General features: G+C 40.0%; 2 protein-coding genes across 2 annotated transcripts; one reads left to right on the forward strand and one right to left on the reverse strand.

The window, feature by feature from the left end:
* The first annotated feature begins 1,051 nt into the window (after positions 1 to 1,051).
* dph5 (diphthamide biosynthesis 5) lies at positions 1,052 to 8,387 on the forward strand. The gene is made up of 7 exons (XM_023340109.1): positions 1,052 to 1,297; positions 2,430 to 2,554; positions 2,951 to 3,059; positions 5,054 to 5,174; positions 6,622 to 6,661; positions 6,741 to 6,847; positions 7,581 to 8,387. The coding sequence occupies exons 1-7, from the start codon at positions 1,163 to 1,165 to the stop codon at positions 7,811 to 7,813; spliced, it is 870 nt and encodes a 289-aa protein (XP_023195877.1). The 5' UTR covers positions 1,052 to 1,162; the 3' UTR covers positions 7,814 to 8,387.
* slc30a7 (solute carrier family 30 member 7) lies at positions 8,385 to 18,800 on the reverse strand. The gene is made up of 11 exons (XM_005808382.3): positions 18,649 to 18,800; positions 18,292 to 18,393; positions 17,246 to 17,359; positions 17,079 to 17,166; positions 16,538 to 16,667; positions 16,261 to 16,455; positions 16,138 to 16,185; positions 14,371 to 14,506; positions 10,464 to 10,554; positions 10,205 to 10,354; positions 8,385 to 8,843 (listed from the first exon to the last, which is right to left on the reverse strand). Exons 1-11 carry the CDS (start codon positions 18,726 to 18,728, stop codon positions 8,796 to 8,798), a joined length of 1,182 nt encoding a protein of 393 aa, XP_005808439.1. The 5' UTR covers positions 18,729 to 18,800; the 3' UTR covers positions 8,385 to 8,795.
* Positions 18,801 to 20,029: the final 1,229 nt, after the last annotated feature.

The raw sequence follows: 20,029 nt of genomic DNA on the forward strand, positions 1-20,029 counted from the left end.
GAGGTGATTGTAAAGTTCCCAAAAATAGTTCTCAAGTAAGAGAAGCACTACTTCAGCATAGTTTTACTTAAGTAAAAATAAAACGCAGCCATCCAAGAAAATACTCAAGTAAGAGTCAGAAAGTATTTGGTAAAATTCTACTAAAGTACTAGTAACTTATCAAAACTTACATTATTTCATATTTAAAAATTACTCCATCAGATGGACCAAAACATAAAGTTATGTGGAGATATTGGTAATTTAGAGACAAAAATGTATTAATTCATATAAATATTAAAAAATACTGAATGCTTTGTGTTTGAGTAAAAGCAGGCTGATATTTCTTCAAAGCTAAGACGAATTGAGAAACGTTGATAATAAATGGGAATCTAAAAAAGTCTAATAAAGTCTCTAAAAAGTTTCCATCTCCATCCTATGTTTGGGGGCCAAATAAAATCATCCAGAGGGCAGCAAATGGCCCCCGGGCCACATGTTTACCACTTTCTGCACATACTTGTTAAAATAATCAACAGTATTAATGAATAAGCTTTTATACACTGGAATGTATATTTCATAATATCTAAGTTTATATTCATGATTTATCATATTTTGGACTTACTTTTAGATTTTTTGTGTGTATTGATGAAAAATAATTAAATGTCATAAAATTTTAACTAGACTGGGTTTTTTGACAGTAAAAATATGTTAATTAAAAATATATATTACAATTTCAGCTTCCACCATGAAGTCTTTAGATCGGCCCTCATACATTTTATTATACATTTATGACTGAGACTTTATGTTGCAAACCATTCAGATTTGATACACAAACAGCACCAACAATGTTTTAAAAAGATGACATGCTAAACAATTTCTCTATTTATTGTCAGCCGATCTAAAGGTAAGATACAGTTCTAACAAACTTGTCAAAACTATTTTTATTCGCTCTCAATTCAGCAGTCAGGGAAGATTATTTTTAAATACTCGGTTTTGCTAATAAAGTTCGGCGCAGTGCGAGGCAGTTAGGCCGTATTGCGACTCTAGCTGTCGTGACTGTAAACATTTAACAGCATGCCGTATTGAGGGCTAGTTCGGTGAGATGAACACGTGAATGTGTCAGGACGTGAGTATTTAGCTATTCTGGATCCGTGTGGTGAAAAGTTTCCGAATCGGAGCCGGCGGGATGTTGTACCTGATCGGCTTGGGGCTCGGAGACGCCACCGACATCACGGTGAAGGGTCTGCGGGCGGTGAAGAGCTGCTCCCGGGTCTACCTGGAGGCCTACACCTCCATCCTGACTGTGGGGAAAGAAGCGCTGGTGAGTCCGGACTGAAACCGACCGGAACCCAGAACCGGAATGCAGCGAAAATAATACAGATCCGTGCAAACTTATTCACGTTGCAACCAGAAAGATCGGAAAGATGTTTGAGTAGGTTTAGTGTCGTGAAATAGAAAGTAAATCATGAATGCTTCTCTAATATTTTTGTTTTATATAAATATCTTAAAAGTGTGGCGGAGATGTGTATTTAACAGTTACAGCTACAAGTGCTTCCTCTTTCAAATGTTAAATAAACTGCGATTTTAGCTCCTTTCTCTTGGATGGAGAGTCTGAAGGAAACTGTTTATATCCTGGCTCAAATTATCAATTGAATTTAGATACTGACTTTGACTAGGCCGTTCTAACAACATATTTCTGGCTGTGTGCTTTGGGTAGGTTTTCTGCTGGAAGGTAAACTTTTACTGCAGTCAGTTTATTTGTTATGACACATGTGACTAAGCCTGTCACATTGATGATTAATATTTATTATTGTTTATAGAAACCCTTTCATTATGTTTCAGTTGTTTGTGTCTTTTATTTCAGTTTTATTGTTTTGTAGTTTCTTTAGCATTGTTAGCAGTTACTTCAGTAAAAAGCTGGATGTGCTAATAATTTTAGTAGGTTCCTTTCTTTGGTGCTTGTCTTGGCGTTTAGCTACTTCAGAATTGTGTTTGTAGTATTTTAGCTTCTTTATATGATACGTTAGCAGCTAACAGTTGTCTTTAATATTGTTTCTTTAACAGTTATCATTATTAGCAGTAAGAGCAGAAGATTTGTTATGTGTGTTAGCCTATTATTACCATTGTTTTTGCTGCTTTAGCTGGGTTCTAAAATAATGCTAGCCTTAGCAGATAGCATTATTAGCAGTTATGTTAGTACTACTAACTAACTTAGTAGTTTGACTAGAAGATCTGCTTTATATGCAAACAAGTTTAGCCTCACATTACCACTGTTTTAGTCATATGTTCTGTACAACTTGTGGCTGATTGAATTGCTTTTGCTGTATCTTATATTAGTGAGGTTTTAGTAATTAATCAGTATTTGTTTCATTTAAAGACATTCTCATTGGGTAGTTCAGGACCATCAGCTGTCCAGACACCAGTAAAAGCCCGGTCCGTGTGTTTCCCCCCAGGAGGAGTATTACGGGAAGCAGCTGATCCTGGCGGACCGGGATCTGGTGGAGCAGGGAGCCGACCAGATCCTGAAGGACGCAGATGTGACCGACGTGGCCTTCCTGGTGGTGGGCGACCCGTTCGGGTGAGCGGCGTCACCGACTCGAGGTCCGCTGTGTCAGCACCCCGAGCAACGGCAGAACCCGACGCCGCCGCAGGGTTGATGTCACAGCTGCTCCGGCCTGTTTCTGAGCTTTTCTCCCAAAAACCACCAGATTCCTCAGAGTTAATAACAGAGCAGAGCGCAGTTTGGCTCAGAAACCCCGTTCAGTTTGAGGAATTACATGAAAAGTTTCTGATGTTTCTTTTGAAGAGATTCCCCCGGTGTGTGACCTCAGCATCTGAGCATCACTCTGTAATTCTGCTCCTCTGGGCTTTTCAGGAGAAAAACTAAACATTTTATGCTTCTGACCTTTCAGAAAAAACTCAGTAGTTTTTTTGACTGCTGAGCTGAATTTCTAAATCTCGTTTTCTCCTGCAGAGCCACGACTCACAGCGACCTCGTCCTCAGAGCGGCGAATGCTGGGATACCGTACAGGGTCATCCATAATGCCTCCATCATGAACGCAGTGGGCTGCTGCGGCCTGCAGGTGACTTTACTTCTCCCATCAACTAGCCTGCAAGTCAGTACTCAGGGAACAAACCCACGATCAGGGTTTGTTTCAGGATAAGTTTCAACAAACACGACTTTTACAATAAACTTGACTGATTGGTAGAACGCAGCAGAGCCGTTGTATCAATCAGGCAAGTTTATTTGTACATCACATTTCAGCAGCAAGGTTTAAGGTGCTTTACGTAATAAAAACAGAAAATTACAAAAATATTTTTTGTAATTTTGTAATTTTAATCTACATTTAGTGTAGATTAAAAAAGCAGAGTGTTTTTGCCAAAAAACCTCAAATTTAGGGCTTAATTTCATACATTTTTAGAAAAAAGAAAACTTCTGAATGTGAAAAGTCAAAAACTTGTTAGAAAAAAATACGGAAATTTCTGAGTTGAAAATTTGCTGGGAAAAAAAAAACTAAAAATTTGAGCGTGATCTCAAATTTTCTACAAAAACAAAAACATTTGTTAGAAAAAAAACACATTTTGGGCTTAATTTCAGACATTTTCTAGAAAATAAGTTTCAAAAGCGGAAAATTTTCAACTTGAAATTCAGAAATTTCCAGGTGTTCTAGAAATTAGTTTTATTCTAGCTACATTTTTCTGGCTTAGTGTTTTTTTTTGTTAAAGTCGGCATATTTTGAAAGATTTAGCCCTGATGTTATGGAACGATGGTCAACCCTCAAAAACAGGAGATAACGCAGCTTTTTAAGAAAATGGTTGCTTATCGGTTAATAATTAGTCGATTGATGAGACCAATCAACTTCAGATTAACTAATCAATAACTTGTATCACTAGCGTTGCTGCTCTTAGCTGGTTTTTCTTTTTATCGGCTTTTTCTCCTTGTTATGATTTTGTTGCGATGCTGTCGGCTCCCGTTGCTCAACAAACTTTAAATTGATCCATAAACGGCAGCGGCCATTATTACTTCCACAAACAGAGCTGCTGTGTGACATCATCGTTCTTCTGCGCGTGCGGGTCACTTTGGGGTCGTAAACCGTTCTAACAGAAGTCTCATTAATTAGTAACATAAAAAAACCATCAGATTTGAGTAAAAGGTTTGCGTTTGGCACCAGGAGCTGCTGGCTGGACGTTTCCTAAAACATCCCATCTGCTCCTGATGAAACTCATTAAACTGTGTTAGCGTTTCGCCACTGAAAGCATCAAATTAATGTGACCTCATCAATAACTGAGCTGTCAAAGCGACCAATCAGAGAGCAGGACCCAGCTGTCACAGCACACACACCAACACACACTCTCCCAGATTTAACGCTGACACGGCGTCTCCGCTGGGATGTAGTTAATATGCTAATGAGGGCCAGGATATGCTAATGAGGTGCTTCAGTCGGCCCCTGCTGTCAGAGGGGGGAAACCCCTCCAGGTTCTGGACAAAGGTGAAGACACGGCGCATTAGGAGGTTTAAGCCAAGGTCGTTACAGTTAGCTAAAGCTAATGAAATAACAAACACATTTTCATAAATAAAAACAGTACTTAATGGGAAAAACCTGTAACTAATTGGAACTACATCTATAAACTACGTTTATAAAACAACAACAACATACTTAAATGATAGATATAATCTCCTTCATTTTTGTGTTTATTAATCCATTTATTGGCCTTTCAAACTGATGTTAAATTGATTTTTCTTCCATCGTTTCGCTCCAGGGGCGAAAACACAAGACTCACTTTCAATCATTGAAATGTTTGTTTTTCACAGTTGTTGAGTATTTATTACGCAATCGATGTAACATAATCAAAATAATTTGAAATCTTTGAATTTTGCACCTAAAAATCAAAATATAAAAAAATCAAAACTACTAAAAACTAAATGCTATTTAACTAATAAAAACCAGGAAACACTAAAAACCAAAGAAAACTAAATGAATCAGACAAACAATAAATGAAATAAAACTAAACTATAATGATAGTTATAATAACAGAGTGGTAACAGCTGACCTCTGACCTTTCTGGGGTTTTCCAGCTGTATAACTTCGGGGAGACGGTTTCGGTGGTGTTCTGGACGGAAACGTGGAAACCTGAAAGTTTCTACGACAAAATCTGTAAAAACAGAGCAGCTGGACTGCACACACTCTGCCTGCTGGGTGAGACACACACACACACACACACACACACACACACACACACGCCAAGACACACACACACACAGGTTAGAAAAATAACAACACAATTAGATTAGAAAAGCTAAAAATTAATGAGCCATACCAAACATAATCCTCTATTTGAGCGGCGAGTGACTCCTAACCCCCCAGGTGTCGCCATCAGTCACTTGGGGCCCCTGAGGCCCTTAAACCAACAGTCTGCATGGAGGTGGAGGGCCTGCTGGTGTCTCTCTGCTGTTAATATTCATTAGAGGAAATAAAAGAATAAGGCAATAAAGAGTGAAGACGCTCATCCATCATCTCTACAGAAAGCCGGTTGTTTTATTGCAGGGGTTAATGGACGTCTAATGCATTATGTGGTTACATCAGGAGATAATTACTGTGCAAAAGTTTTCATCCAATTTTTATTTCTGTGCATTTTCCTTCCTGGCAGGCAGAGCTGCTTCTAATAAAGAGATATGAAAGTCCAAACTCAGCTAAACTCAGGTGATTTAAATAACTAAAATAGAGCAGACCTGGTAGTAAATACTTACTGAAGTAACTTTTTGGAAAAATGTACTTTTAGGAGTATTTCTACTATGTTGTAATCTTGAGGAACATTTCTGGACTCATCTGAGCAACTTCACTGAATCAAGAACAAACATGTTTTAACCAGAAATTCACCAGACACACACCTGCAGTTTTTGTTAAAGTTTCATAAATTTTATATTGAAAATTTATTTGGATAAAATTTTCTTTTGCCTGATTTTGCTACTTTGTCATTACGTTATTTATATGAATCAAAAACATTAAAATTTCCACTTTGTATTTTGATTCGTCTGATGATGTAATTTATAAATACGAAATGATTGATAATTTGATCAGTTACTCAACCCACCTCTAGAATAACATAAAATACATTTAGTTTAGCTAACTTAGCTCACATTAGCCTAGCTTATGTACAATATGAGAAAGTTAGCTAAGCTAACCTGTTTTAGCATACTAAGCTACCAGTTTGTATAACATTAGCTAAGGTAAGAGTAGGTAAGCTAATTGAATATATGCTAAGCTAAAGTCGGTTTAGATAAGCTAGCTTAAAATGAGGTTAGCTAAAGTCTGGCTTTATCCACACAGATTTTCCGAAACAATCAATTTACTATTTTGTAAACATAATTTCTATAAATATATTCAACATGAACTTGTTCCAAAATAAAACTGTAATTATGGATGATTAATAATTATTTACCAAACATTTTATGACTGAAGATGATGAACTGACTGCAAAACAAGTTTTCAGAAAAATGCTTAAAAATGAATCTGTAAGCAATTAGATAATTTATTAAATACCAAAGTAACAACAGATGTTCAGTCTTGGCTTGTTTCGACTCCAGCAGTAAAAACACAATGAAAGTTGAAGTTTCTTCTAAATGTTTCTTGTTCTGTTTGTCAGATATTAAAGTGAAAGAGCAGAGCATCGAGAACATGATGAGGTAAGAACCGGACCGGACCAGAACCAGGACCGGACCCGTTCTCCCGGTTTGAAAGCAACACTTTGATTATTGATTTCAGGGGGAAGAAGATCTACGAGCCTCCGCGCTTCATGACCGTCAGTCAGGCTGCAGATCAGCTGATTCAGATCATCGAGAGGAGGAGGAGCGAGGAAGAGGAGGAGCTGGGTGAGTCCAACATGATCTGATCAAAAACCAATCAATCATCTGTTGATTGATCCTCCAGAGCAATGATTCAGCCATTTTGTGTTTACCGATTATTTTAATTATCGATTAATCGACTGTTCAGACGATTAATCGGATATAAAAGTTGGCATTGCACAGATTTATCACTTAAGCCTTTTTAACAACATTAAAAACAAAAGATGCAAATAAATAAATAAAAAGAAAACCATTTTATTGTAATAACAGCATGTCTTCAGCGAACGCTTAATTTATAGCAAATAAATCATCTGAAATCTAACTAAAAACAGAAACTCAATCCTTTCTGCCTGACTGAAGCAGATAAATAATTCCATAGCAAAAGGTCTTTTCCCAGATTTTGAACCAAGTGAAGCTAAAACTTCACATTTATAAAGTTTTTTTTTAATTTACATGCAAGAAGTTTATTTTTGTAGTTTTGATTTCTGTTTCTGATTTCTGCTCTCAATATGTTGCTGTTTCAACAGAAGTGCCTCTTTGTTCAGTTAGTGATTAATCACTAAAATAGTTACTTGTTTGAATAATCGATTAATCGTTTCAGCGCTGCATTAAAGAAAAACTGAACCTCAGTTTTATTTGGAGGTTTATTTTAACAATGAATACAGTTTCATTCTTAATCAAAATGTTGAGAAAACGCCACACACGCCTGTTTCTGATGGATCTACTTTGATGTTCTCCTTACTTTTCTGTCCCGGTCCAGGAGTGACGGAGGACACGGTGTGCGTCGGCCTGGCCCGGCTCGGCGCCGACGACCAGGCGGTCCGGGCCGGGACGCTCCGCCAGCTGGCGTCATGTGACCTGGGCGGGCCGCTCCATTCGCTGGTGGTCACCGCCCGGCTCCACCCGCTGGAGGTGGACATGCTGCGCCTGAACGCAGAACCGGACGCGCTGCAGCACCTGCGCATGATCGACAGCTCCACCTACACATCCTAACAGCGGCCGACCCGGTGGGCCGGGAACTTTCACCTGGATGAGGTCGGAACAGAATCCGTCTAACAGGAGCAACGAACTCGATCATCAGTGAAATGAAATAAAATCCATTAAATCAAAACAGCTTCACTGTAAAAACACAAAATCAACTATTTTGGTCCAGTTTATAGAACAAACTCCTCAGTAAACTTGAAATAAGACAAAACTAACTTACAAACTAATTTAAAACAAGTAAATAATTCCTAAATGTTGATAAAAAATCCACTGGCAGATTTTACTCATATCTGTAAAATGTTTTGCTTTTAGTTAAATCAGTGAAACTTAAGGAAGTATTTACTTGTCTTAAATTTATTTGTAAGTTAGTTTTGTCTTTATTCAAGTACATTAAGATGTTTGCACTTAATGTACTAACAATTATTTCAGTAATTGATTAATCACGATTAATTGTTTCAGCCCCATGTTGCACTAGAACCTGGACAAAAGTACTTGGTGAGATTTATTTTTTGCAGTGTAAACAAACTTTGATGCACCTGTAGCCATTTTGTAAACGTCAATAAAGATTAAAATCAATAAATGAGCAGAGAAGTTGATTTATTACAGTTTAAAAAATCCCACTAACAGGTCACATGATTTGGTCACATGGTTTGGCACAGTAAAAAAAACAGAAAAAACCCGGTGACATTACACTGAGCCAATCAGCAGACGCCAGGTGTGATGCCACCAATAGTGGGAGGGGCTCAGATTGTCTCTGATGAAGGCACTTACCCAGAATCCTTTGCTACAAACAAAGAGAAGGGCAGGAGGGGTGAGGCGGACGAGTCGCCCACCAAACTCAGTACATTATTTATAAAACCAGCAACGTGGGCGGGGCGTTTGAGTTCATCAGTTCTTTGTGTCCCCCCGCACCCCTCCCTTCTGCAAAGGGGTCAAAGGTCACCCAGCAGCAGATAACTGATTGGTCCCAGGATCGGAGGAGGCGGAGCTTCTACATGGCGGCCGTGTCGATCTGAACGTACAGCTGTCTGACGCCGACCTGCAGAGGAAACCGACGTTACGAACTGGTTCCAAGTTCAGTCTGAACTGAATCGTTCATGTTCATAGTTCTTTTAATGCTAGCTTAATTCAGGCTAGTTGCTCATTTTAGAAATCAAATCTTCTAGGTTACATTTTGAAAAGTAAAGTTTGGTTTACAGACGGTGAGCGGGGTTCTGCCGAGAGGCTGAAAGTAGCAAATACCCTAACTAGCTGCTACAGATAAAACTTCACTTTGTCACAGAGATTAGCTTAAGAGAAAACCAGAGATCTGGGGTCACAATGGACCTGAAGATGGGTAAAAATAAGAAAGAACCAGCCAATATTTTAAAATATAGAAATGATAACAGATGGAGGTTTGAACCGTTTCATGAATGAAAGACTTTTCAATCCCAGTATGTTGATTATTATTCAGCCAATGTTCAAACAAAACTTTGAAATTGAGTCAAAATTTGTTTTTGAGCAACCATTGCTTTTTTTATCATCTTGTTTCAACTACAGAAAAATGCTGCAGTCCTTTGCTGCGCAGTCCAACGAGCTCTAAGCTTTTCTAAATGAAAATCAGTTACAAATTTAATTTCAATGTGTATTTTTGAACAATCACTGGTTTTAATCCTGCAGTTTTTGAAATCTCCTGACTAGTTTTTATCATCTGATCACAGTAAAATAATATTCTACTATGGTATGCACTTATGTGATTAATTCAATCATTATATATGCTGTAATCTGAAGTAACTATCAAGATGCATCCACATTATTTACCAGTTTTAAAATTTTACCTATTAATTCTTAATACTAATAATTACTCATTTACGTTCCTTAGTTGCCGAGTGTCGCTAAAAAGCTTCAAACCCAAAACCAGAAATAACTTTAGAAATTTTGGTCACATTTATTTTAATATATCATATGTAGAAGATATTAGTCAACTTAAATATGTTTTATTGCCTAATCCAGCTCAGGGTTGAGATTATTTACTGAGTTTATCCCATGTAGTTCACACTCCAACCACTAGATGGTATCAAAATACTTCTAATATCTTTAGAGGCAGATGTGTAAACCAACATTTGGAGCATTCATACTCCAGATGCTGTTATACTTTCTGTTTGAGATGCAGAGGAGGAGGCTAGCTAACCGAGCTAACCGAGCTAACCGAGCTAACAGAGCTAACACAGAGCACGTAATGCAGCGTGCTTGGAGTTTAGCATGAAGGCCTTAACAAACATGTAGAGGTAACTTTATTAATGTCTGTTAAAAATGTGTAAATTTAAGTGAACTTGTTCAGATTAAAGGACCGTGAATGAACTGAACCAGTTTCTCCTGGTTCCTCCAGCTGCTCCAGGTGTTGGACTCGTGTCCAGATACCTGAGTGAAGATGTTGTGCGTCTGGCTGAGGATCCAGCGGGTGTCTGCGTCCGGCGCCACCAGCAGCTTTAACGTCCCGATGTAAACGTCCGTGCACAGCGTCCAGAAGTGAGGCTCCTGTAGGTTGTAGACTCCCTGCAGCTGCTGCACCTGGACGCGCCAAACCAGGAGTTAGACACGCCCGTAATCCGGATCTACAGCTGGAGTAAGAACTGAACAGGTGGGTTTTAGTGGGCGGGGCTTATCGTCAGGTACGAACCCTCTGGTAGCACTCTGGCAGGGCGTTGTCGAGCGACGGCGGCGTTCTCTGCATCAGGATACCGATGGACTCCTTCAGCAGCGGCACCACACTGAGGGTCAGAGGTCAGGATGGGACTCAATAAGGATTTACCAATTCCATTATCAATATCACTTATCGATTCCCTGAGTTAGGAAATAAACTCTTAAATTAAAAAAAGGCACCATGTTTGTAACCATCATTATAAATGAGTTTAGATACCCGTTATCCTAACCCAGGGGTGGGCAACTCCAGGCCTCGAGGGCCGGTCTCCTGCAACTTTTAGATGCATCTCTACTTCAACACACCTGAGTCAAATAATGAGGTCATTAGCAGGACTCTGGAGAACTTGACTGCACTTAGGAGGTGATTGAGTTATTGGATTCAAGTGTGTTGGACCAGGGAGACATCTAAGATTTGCAGGACACCGGCCCTCGAGGACCAGGAGTGCCCACCCCTGTCGAGGATGTTGGAGATATTTCATCCTTTCTTTGTGATTAAAAACTCTCCACATGTTGAAACTGGCCTACTATCGTATTTTTTGTGAAATATAATCATATTTTGGAACCTTCTGCCGCGACGCCATTTTACAGTTCTTCTAAAGAAACCACGAACCGGGTACGTCGTCACGGAAATATGTCACACGTTGCTGGAACCGATTGTAGCAACCAGCTCATCCCGTTACTAAGCAACATGTCAATCACAAAGTACAAACCAGTTGAATACTGTGAGGTCAACCGTTTGAGGATGCTGACGGTATTTCATCCTTTTTTGTGATTGAATCTCTGCACCATCGTCTTTGGAGTGCTTCTTCCACGACGCCATCTTGGATATTTCTAAATCAAAATGCGGAGCTTATAAAATACGTCATCACACAAATATGGTTTCACATTATTGAAACCGACAAGCGGGAAGATCAGCGATTTGAAGAATTGAACTACTGATGATTCCTGTTCTGACTAGTCAGAGGTCAGAGGTCAGAGCACATCACAGTAAAACATTACAACGGATCGAAACAGAATCTCCAGACTTTCAGCTGACGTTCGGTCCGACTTTCTCCACATCTGCAGGCGTTTAGCACCGCGGTGACTCCGACTTTCCAGCTGCGGAAAGCTGATCTGTGCGGTCGGGTGAAGGCCTCCGGGCTGACCACAGCTCCAGTCTGCCGAGTCCTGAAATATGCGGCTCCGCTCGCTTCCAGCCGTCAGACTGCATCACGGCGGCTCGATTTATCGCCGAAGCTTCGGAGAAACCCGACCGCTGGTCAGGAGACGCAGCACGGCTCCAGGACGGCCATTAACCGCGGGCTGAGCGTTCTTTACATTAGTGGAAACCAGCCTCCATAGCCGCTTGGCATCAGGGCTTGGATTGATTTTCCTGCTTTCAGGTCTGAGGAATGAGTCTGCAGAGCTGAAACCTGAGAGGAAACCCATCAGCGTGTGTTTTCATCTGCAGAGTTTAGATTGAAGATACAGGCTGTAAACTCTTCTTCTGGTGTTTTAAAACACATCCAACCTGCAGCAGAACAAACAAAGTTTGCTCCTTCATCTTTGCTGAAGTTCTGTAGAAGCTACAATGTTGAGGCGGTTCAATGTTTCCTGGAAACCCGTTTGGGTTTCTTCTATTCGTCGCCTTCAGAGGTAGAGCTTTGGTTGTTTTTAGGGATCTAAAGAAAGATTTTTAAATAAAAAAAACCTTAATGTGGTTTAAGTCCTGCTTTCATCATCTTCAAAATTCTCGCTTTCTGAGCCGCCTTGGCTTAAAAACGTGACACATTATGATATTACAGACCCATAAATCTGTGGCCTACACAAAACACGTCTGCACAGTTCTGCTTTTATAATGAGCTTTTGAAGGCGTCTTGTCACTTTAAATCCAAACGAGCTGCTGCTGGCCACGCCCCCATAACTCAATGTTTACACTTGCACAAGAAAATAGTTGCGCAATTATTCAACTGTACATCGTTGAAAAGCAGAGGTGGAGCCTCCTGCACAATCAGGAAGAATGCAGCAAGAGGTTTCTGGATGGCAAGTCAGCAACAAAACGTGTTTTCCAGCAGCCATTGTACAGAACATGCAGCAGTAAATGTTGAATGCGACTCAATCGGGAGATTTTAAAAACGTCTAATTTTCCACACGAAAAAACATGAACTTATTGCCAAAAAATGTCTATTTCTTTAAAATCACTTGAATTGTTTTTAGAAGCAGTAAAAACCCAAACTGATGTACAAACACACAAAAGTGAATTTTGCATAATGGATCCTCTTTAACAGATCCAGTTATGTCAGAGCTTTGAAATCAGTCGGCTCTTGAATTTATGGGATGAATAGTTTGCTTATAGCTGTGCTATTACAAAGGGAGCCACCAGGGGGCGCTAAAATGAATACAAGTTTAAATCATACATTTTTAAATTATAATTTTTTTATTATGAAATCAACTCTGTTTTTCAATCAGTATTATAAAATATAAATTACAAAAACTAATTTGACATGTTCTTTCTGATTGGCTCCTCAAGCATTTCTGTCCAAAACAAAAAAAACCTCAAGAACTCGTGGCCAGCTAAAATCAGACTGTAAGGCAGTATTTATGCTAAATGAATGAAATAATTATTGATTAGTGAATAAAAGTGAGGAAACTGTTGATGTTTCCATGTTTTTAGTGTCGTCTCTGGGTTTTAAAAGAGGCTCAGAAGCTCAAGATGTTGGGAACGTTTGGGAACCTTTTGGTTAAAACGCATGTTGAGTTCGGATGGAGTTCAAATTCAAGCTGAGTGGAAACCTGAGTTGTTTTGAGGTGAGGATGTTTGTGCTGCTGAGGTATTTTATAGATTTATTAATTATCCGTCTTCAGAGATGAATTTGATCAATATCTTTTCTTGGTTTGCGAAATCGTCGTGCTGGACGCTAAGGAAGCCCTGGAGGCCGTTAAAGAGAATCTATCGATCATTTTACACCCAGCAGGTCTTCTGATGATCAATAAACTGGATCATTGGAGAATTTAAGGTCAATAGTCGACTGGTTTTAACATTTGGTTTTAACAGGAAGAGGCTTCAGGTTGTTCATCAGAAATGATAGAAAATCCTGCTGAGCTTCTGGTTTGATTATTGGAGTCATTAGAGGTTAAAATTAAAAGATCCACAGATTATTTAACTAACCATAAAAACATTATACATGATTCACATACATTATACATTTTTACAAGATTAAATAAACTATTCCACTGATTTTCAGTGATTGTTTAAGGATAAATGCAAAAGTATACAATGAATTTTAGACTTACTCAGAGAGATCAGGTGAAAATATGGAAAAACCATAAATTGAACAGGAGGAAGAACAACTGGACAGAATAATCTGGGACGGATCAGCGAACTGGACCAATGGATCAATGAACAAATGGATGAGCAACTGGACGAACGGACAACTGGACTAATTATGGATGGACAGTTGGACGGATGGACCTTTGGATCAACTGGACAAGTGGATGGGTGAATAATTGGACGAATGGACAATTGAACAGACTGATGGTTGGACAAAACGCTGTTTTGTGAATCTTTTCTTCACCTTAAAGCTTCTGAGTGAAACTTTATATTTTCAGATGTTTATCCTCTAGAAACTGGAGCTTCAGAAATCATGTTTTTATTCTCCAGCTGGACCAAAGTCCAGAGTGAAGGAACCCTGAGGGACGGCGGCGGTTCCTCGGGTTCCCTCTGAGTCTCCAGGAATTTCAGCTCAACGTTTAAAACAAACCAAAGCAGCAGCTTCCCCTCTGAACAGGAAGTGACCTCACTCCATTGTTCCCCTTCGCCTCATCACAACCCGACACGGCCGGACGCTGGAGGTTCAGAGAGCCGATTGGTTCCCTGCTGAGGCTCCGCCCACCTGTCAGCTCACCTGACTCCGATGAGGAGGGCGATCAGCATGGAGCAGATGGGGTCGGCGATCATCAGGTCGTACTTCTGCATCAGGAGGGCGGAGATGATGACGCCGATGCTTCCCAGAGTGTCGGCGATGATGTGGAGGAGGACGCCTGCAGAGAAACCGTCATCCACTCAGGAAACGCAACCAAAACGCAGCTTTTACGCACAATTAATGATTCATTACCATTATTACAACTAGGGCTGAAATAAATAATCGGATTAATTGTGATTAATCGATTATTGAATAATTGTCAACTACTTTAGTAATCGATTAATCATTAACTGGAGAATAGAGACTCTAAAAAAGGCCAAATGTTTGAAGGAACAACATATTCAGAGCAGTAATTAGACCCAAATTGTGCAAGAAATATATAAATACATTTTGCATTCAACAAATATATCCCACCCAGATCTCCTCTAGAGGGAGTTTAAAAGCACCTTTTGCTTTCCAATCATTAAATCTGTAAATAAAACAATAATCAACAGATCAGCTCTGAACGGTATTGATAAGTCAAGCAGAAAAGGCTGAAATTTTCTTTGTTGGACTAAAACAGGAGATGGAATATTCTAGTCTTAAATGTTTTGTTTTTATTCGCTGTTAGCAGAAAATCATTATAATTAATGATTTTTTTAATGAAACATTAACCTTTGTCCAATTAATCTACATAATGTTTTGCTTGTTGAGTAAAGGAACTTTTCCATAAACTTCAGTTTTACTGAATGGCTCTGGATATGTTTAGCTCTGAATTTCCCTGCTGAGGAACAATGAAGGGTTTTTCTATTCATCGATGAAAACAGGAAATCTGAGCAGCTTTTCAGTTTAAATCAACAAACCTTTCAGATAAAACTTCTTTGTTCTGCTTGTAAAGAAGATATTTTAAAATAAATTCAGGTCAAACATCGAACTGCTGCAGTTCCAACCAGCTGTGAAGGCAGCAGCTACATCAATGTGGTGTGAGAGCGCCCCCCGGTGGCAAAATCAAGCAATTTGAAATCAAATTGCCTCTTAAGTACATCAAGGTTTTTTCTCAAACTTTGGTTTGCTTGGAGGCAAGCGGAGTGAAACCGTCTCTGGTTCTGATCACAGATTTCTCCACAGACTGAAAACTAAACGATGTTTCCAGATGAAACAACGAATCAGAAAATCCTCAAAACAAAACGATTCTCTGGACTTTTCAAAACCTGCCTCCATTCATCCCGACAGCAGGGGGTCGGCCAATTACGCAATTACGTTGCCACGGCAACTCCAATTGGTAAAGAAAGTAATAGTACACACCATGAGATCCAACTGCAGATTTAGATATAGATATGTCAATCTAGATATCAATGTGTCTCTCTAGACCAGAGTTTCTCATCCCGGCCCCCGGGCCCCCAGGCTCCCGGCCCTCAGGCCCTGCATGTTTTAGGTGTTTCCCTGCTGCCACACCTGGACTGAATCTGTGGTGATTAACAGGATAAGCAGGACTTGATGGTCATGCAATCATTTGGATCAGCTGTTCTGAAACAGAGACACATCTAAAACATGCAGAGCAGGAGGCCTGAGAAGCTCTGATCTAGACATAGAGACAGAAAGATAGAGATATGTAAATAGATCTGTGTTTAAAAACAAACATTTTAAGTCAGTTCAACTGTTTTTCCATATCAGATCGTTATCGGCCGATACTAAATCTCAGATATCGGTATCGAACCTGATGTGTGTTTGTAGGGGTGTGTGGGGGTGTGTGTGTGTGTGTGTCCTCACCCTGTAGGATCTGCTTGCTGGATCCTTCTCCTGGGCGCTGAAGCTCATCTGAGGAACAAAAAACAAGTTCAGATTCTCTGAAAACGTCTCGACTGACGGAGAGGAGACAGACGTTTGTCTCACTGTGACAGTCCTCGTGTCCTCCATGTCCATGTCCGTGTCCCCCGTGACTGTGTCCATGTTCGCCATGTTTGTCATGGCTGTGCCCGTGTCCATCATGGCTGTGTCCGTGTCCATCATGGCTGTGTCCGTGTCCTCCATGTCCTCCGTGTCCGTGGCTCAGGCTGCCGTTGAACAGAGAGTGGCTGTGACCGTGACCTGCGGAGCGACAGGTTTAGGATTTTAGGAAAGCGACTCGTTAGCTTGGCGGCGGGTTTGTCTCGTCTCCAGGTGGGACTACCTCCGTCCCCGTGCGAGTGTCCGTGTCCTCCGTGCTGGAAGACGAAGATCCCGACCAGGTTGACCAGCAGGCCGGCCACAGAAACAGGAAGCAGCCGCTCGTGGTGAACGTCTGGCGGCTCCAAGGCTCTCTGACACAGACAGACAAATCAGAAAACTGGAGGAAATGATTCATGATTTCAGTCCAACATGGAAACGTTTTCCTCCAACAACCAGCTGATGGCTGAACTGCCTCCACTGGGTGGCGCTGTTCTTCCTCTACTGGTTCCACATTAGATTGATTTATTTCCTGTTTTTTGCTTTCCTAGCTCATTGTTTGGAGTTTTTGAGATGTTAATCAGCTGCACCAAGTTCTACAAACGGCACCTTGTTGCCACGGTTACGCATCCTAACAACAGTCTGATTGCTAAAAATTAAGAGTAAAAACTGTTTCGGCTGCTCAGCATCCAGATCCGGACCAAGCGACGCGGGTCCGGATCTGGATGCTGACCAAAAGGTTGAAAGGTCATGTATCCGACCTGCGATGATGTCATCGCCCTCACCTCCACTCCTTCTGAGAAGATGAAGAAGGCGGTGAAGATGAGGAAGAGTCCGTTGACGAAGCCGGCCAGAACCTCGGCTCTGACGTAGCTGGGAGTGAAACAACGCAGAGCGATCAGACCAGAGCAGCCGAGCTCAGAGCGGCGGAGGGAACGGGGGCGGGGCTTACCCGTAGGAGAAGCTGTCATTGGACCTCCACCTGGAGATGACGGAGGCAGCCAGGCCGGCCAGCAGGGCGGTGCAGTCAAAGAACATGTGGAAGGAATCTGAGATGAGACCTAAACTGGACCCGGAGGAAGAGGAGGAGATTAATTCACTCTGGCTTTTTAAGACTTTCTTGTTGTTTGTTATTTTTAATCATTTTATGGTGTTTGTCTATTTGATTTGACTGTTTTTGCCATTATTTTATTTTTGATCATAAATATTGAAATGTTATTTTATTTTATCATGAATATCTTGTTATCTGTATTCACCATTTATAGTTTAGGTTTATAACTTGTATATTTTGATCCTCATCCTATTTAATTTGTTCATTTATTTTATTACTTTAGTGATTTTTATGTCCATTTGTTTTTGTTTTAACTTCTTCAAGGTTCTAAAACTTTATTAATGTCTCTGGATTGTTGAAGTTGGATAAATGTTCAGCTGAATTAACTTAAACCTTTTTTTTGTAAATAAATGTACCGAATTACACATTTATTTTATAACTCTGCATTTAAGCTTCACAATCTTGGTCAAACATGTAGAAACAACTTTAATTTGTTCAGCCTGTGCAGTCAGGAGTATTTCTGTTTCCACCCACATTAGGACTTTGCTTTATTTTGTTATACCATCTACTGCTTAATGCACTGCAGGATAACGTCGCCACCAATGCAGAGCTTGCTCAGTTCTGACAGGAAGTGATTGCACACATTACAGGAAATTTACAAACACATCTTAAAGTTTAACTTTTAGCTGCAAATGTGAAGTTTTATTTGTCTTGATTTAAAACGGCCACAGACAGGATGGAGGGATAAACTTAGAGACGAACATTTCCTTTAAAAGCTTTAATATCTGATGACCCGAGGAGTTTCTGTTGTCATGCGCAGTTTGAGTTACTGCAGCGTCTCAGATTAAAGATGACGGACACACACACACACACACACCGCTAACACTTACGTGGCACATCCACAGAACAGAAATCACACAGAGATGCTGCTCGGGCTGTTAGCCTACCTGTTACTCCAGATGCCGTAGGTTAACTCCACGAAGGCGAATGAGAGGTTGAGGCAGAGGAAGAAGAAGAGATTCCTGGAGGTTTTATCAGCTAAAATCGACCTGAAAAGCAAACAGAAACAAACATGCAGTCACAACAAATAAACCCACGAAGGAAGCAGGGACTAAAAACTCCAAACAGTCAGACACAAACACGCAAACCGCGGTAAAAAGCAGCCAGTCTACAGCCTGACAGCTGAATAAAAACAAGTTTGAAGCAGATTGAGCTGCCAGAGGAACGCGTCTGTTCAGGCTAACCGGTTAGCTTCCGGCTAACAGTCCCAGCTAGCGGCTAGCTGCTAGCAGCGCTCATCTTACCTGAACCACCCGGACAGTTTGAGCAGCAGGTTGAACTTGGCCGGTTTGTACTCATCATCCTTGATAGATAAAGGCAACATTTTTACACCTGGACGCTCCACAGTCTCACTGGGAACGTAAACTGGCTGAGATGCTAACTGTCAACTTCCGGCGAGGACAGGTTTCACAATAAAAGCGCCTGAGCCTTCCCCCCTTTTAAAAGATTCTTCCCTTTTGGGGGTTTAGTGGGCCAAAGAAAGAAACATGTTGACTAAGATTAATGATCAGTCACTGCTTTTTAAAAAATGTTATTTTTGGAGAATTATTATAACTGTTTTGCCTTTATGCCTGGTATTTATTCATTTATTTATTTCCATTGAGAAGGGACATCTCAGTAAATTAGGATATCCTCAAAACGTTTCTTATTTTAATAATTGAGTTCAAAAGCGTACACTCACAAGTTCAGTACTTTAACAATTAATTAAAAGTTATTTGTTGCACTGCTAGGTTCAGCTGTTTTTATCTGCCAGGTCTACAACCACCTGATATATTAAAACAACATATTGAATGTTTGGATTCTTTCGTTCTCTACCTCCATGAAAAAACCCTGGGCCCCTGGTGAACTTCCTCTAGGACCGCCCCTGTGTGTGAAACTGATCATTCTGATGATTACAATGGCTGAAACCCAAAATTAGAATATTACATAAAATCAATGAGTTTTAATACTTTGTGGCCCACACAATAGTCCATTTTAAGATGTAGCCAATATCCCAGCTTCAGTTGAAATAAATTAATCATTAAATTACGTTTTCATTTACGTCCAACAGAAATAATTCAGAAACCAAATTACCGTCTCAGCACTACTGCTTTATAGGAAGAAGATTTTTGAATATATGCAGAAAATGCATGTTAATATTTTTATGGTCATTTTAAAAATTCAAAACTCAATTGATTTATTTTTAGCTTCTTTTTTATTTTTACTTTGGGGCTTAAAAAAATTACTTCACCTTTAAGAGCAAAAAAAAAAAAAATTAGAACCAAACTTTTCTCATAATTTGTTTCTAATTAAAAATATTTTCCATGTTTGTCTAAAACAGACACAAAAACATGAAGGCAACTGAACCATAATTTATCACTAATTTAGAAAAAAAAGTGAACTATTATTATATGTATTTATAAAGTTTCTGAGACGTTTACAGGTTTTACAGGAGACGGAAGTGCGAGCAAATCAGGAAGCTCGGATTGTCTGACATTGATTTAAAATAAATAAATCTTATTGTTTTTAAGGTTTAAATGAGATGACCAGCAGATGGCGCTCCTGTGCAGCAGACAGAAACTGAAATATGGAGCAGATTCTCATTTTATTCAGCAGATGATGGCAGCATCCTCATCTGAACTGTTG

This window comes from Xiphophorus maculatus, chromosome 9 (genome assembly GCF_002775205.1).
Source record: "Xiphophorus maculatus strain JP 163 A chromosome 9, X_maculatus-5.0-male, whole genome shotgun sequence".
Classification (NCBI taxonomy): Eukaryota; Metazoa; Chordata; class Actinopteri; order Cyprinodontiformes; family Poeciliidae; genus Xiphophorus; species Xiphophorus maculatus.

Coding starts and splice junctions, on each gene's coding strand:
- dph5 (XM_023340109.1), top strand. CDS start 1,163: ATGTTGTACCTGATCGGCTTGGGGCTCGGAGACGCCACCGACATCACG. Junction 1,298..2,429: donor CTGTGGGGAAAGAAGCGCTG/GTGAGTCCGGAC, acceptor GTTTCCCCCCAG/GAGGAGTATTACGGGAAGCA. Junction 3,060..5,053: donor TGGGCTGCTGCGGCCTGCAG/GTGACTTTACTT, acceptor GGGGTTTTCCAG/CTGTATAACTTCGGGGAGAC.
- slc30a7 (XM_005808382.3), bottom strand. CDS start 18,728: ATGTTGCCTTTATCTATCAAGGATGATGAGTACAAACCGGCCAAGTTC. Junction 18,394..18,648: donor AAACTGTCCGGGTGGTTCAG/GTAAGATGAGCG, acceptor TTTGCTTTTCAG/GTCGATTTTAGCTGATAAAA. Junction 16,668..17,078: donor TCTTCTCAGAAGGAGTGGAG/GTGAGGGCGATG, acceptor TGTCTGTGTCAG/AGAGCCTTGGAGCCGCCAGA.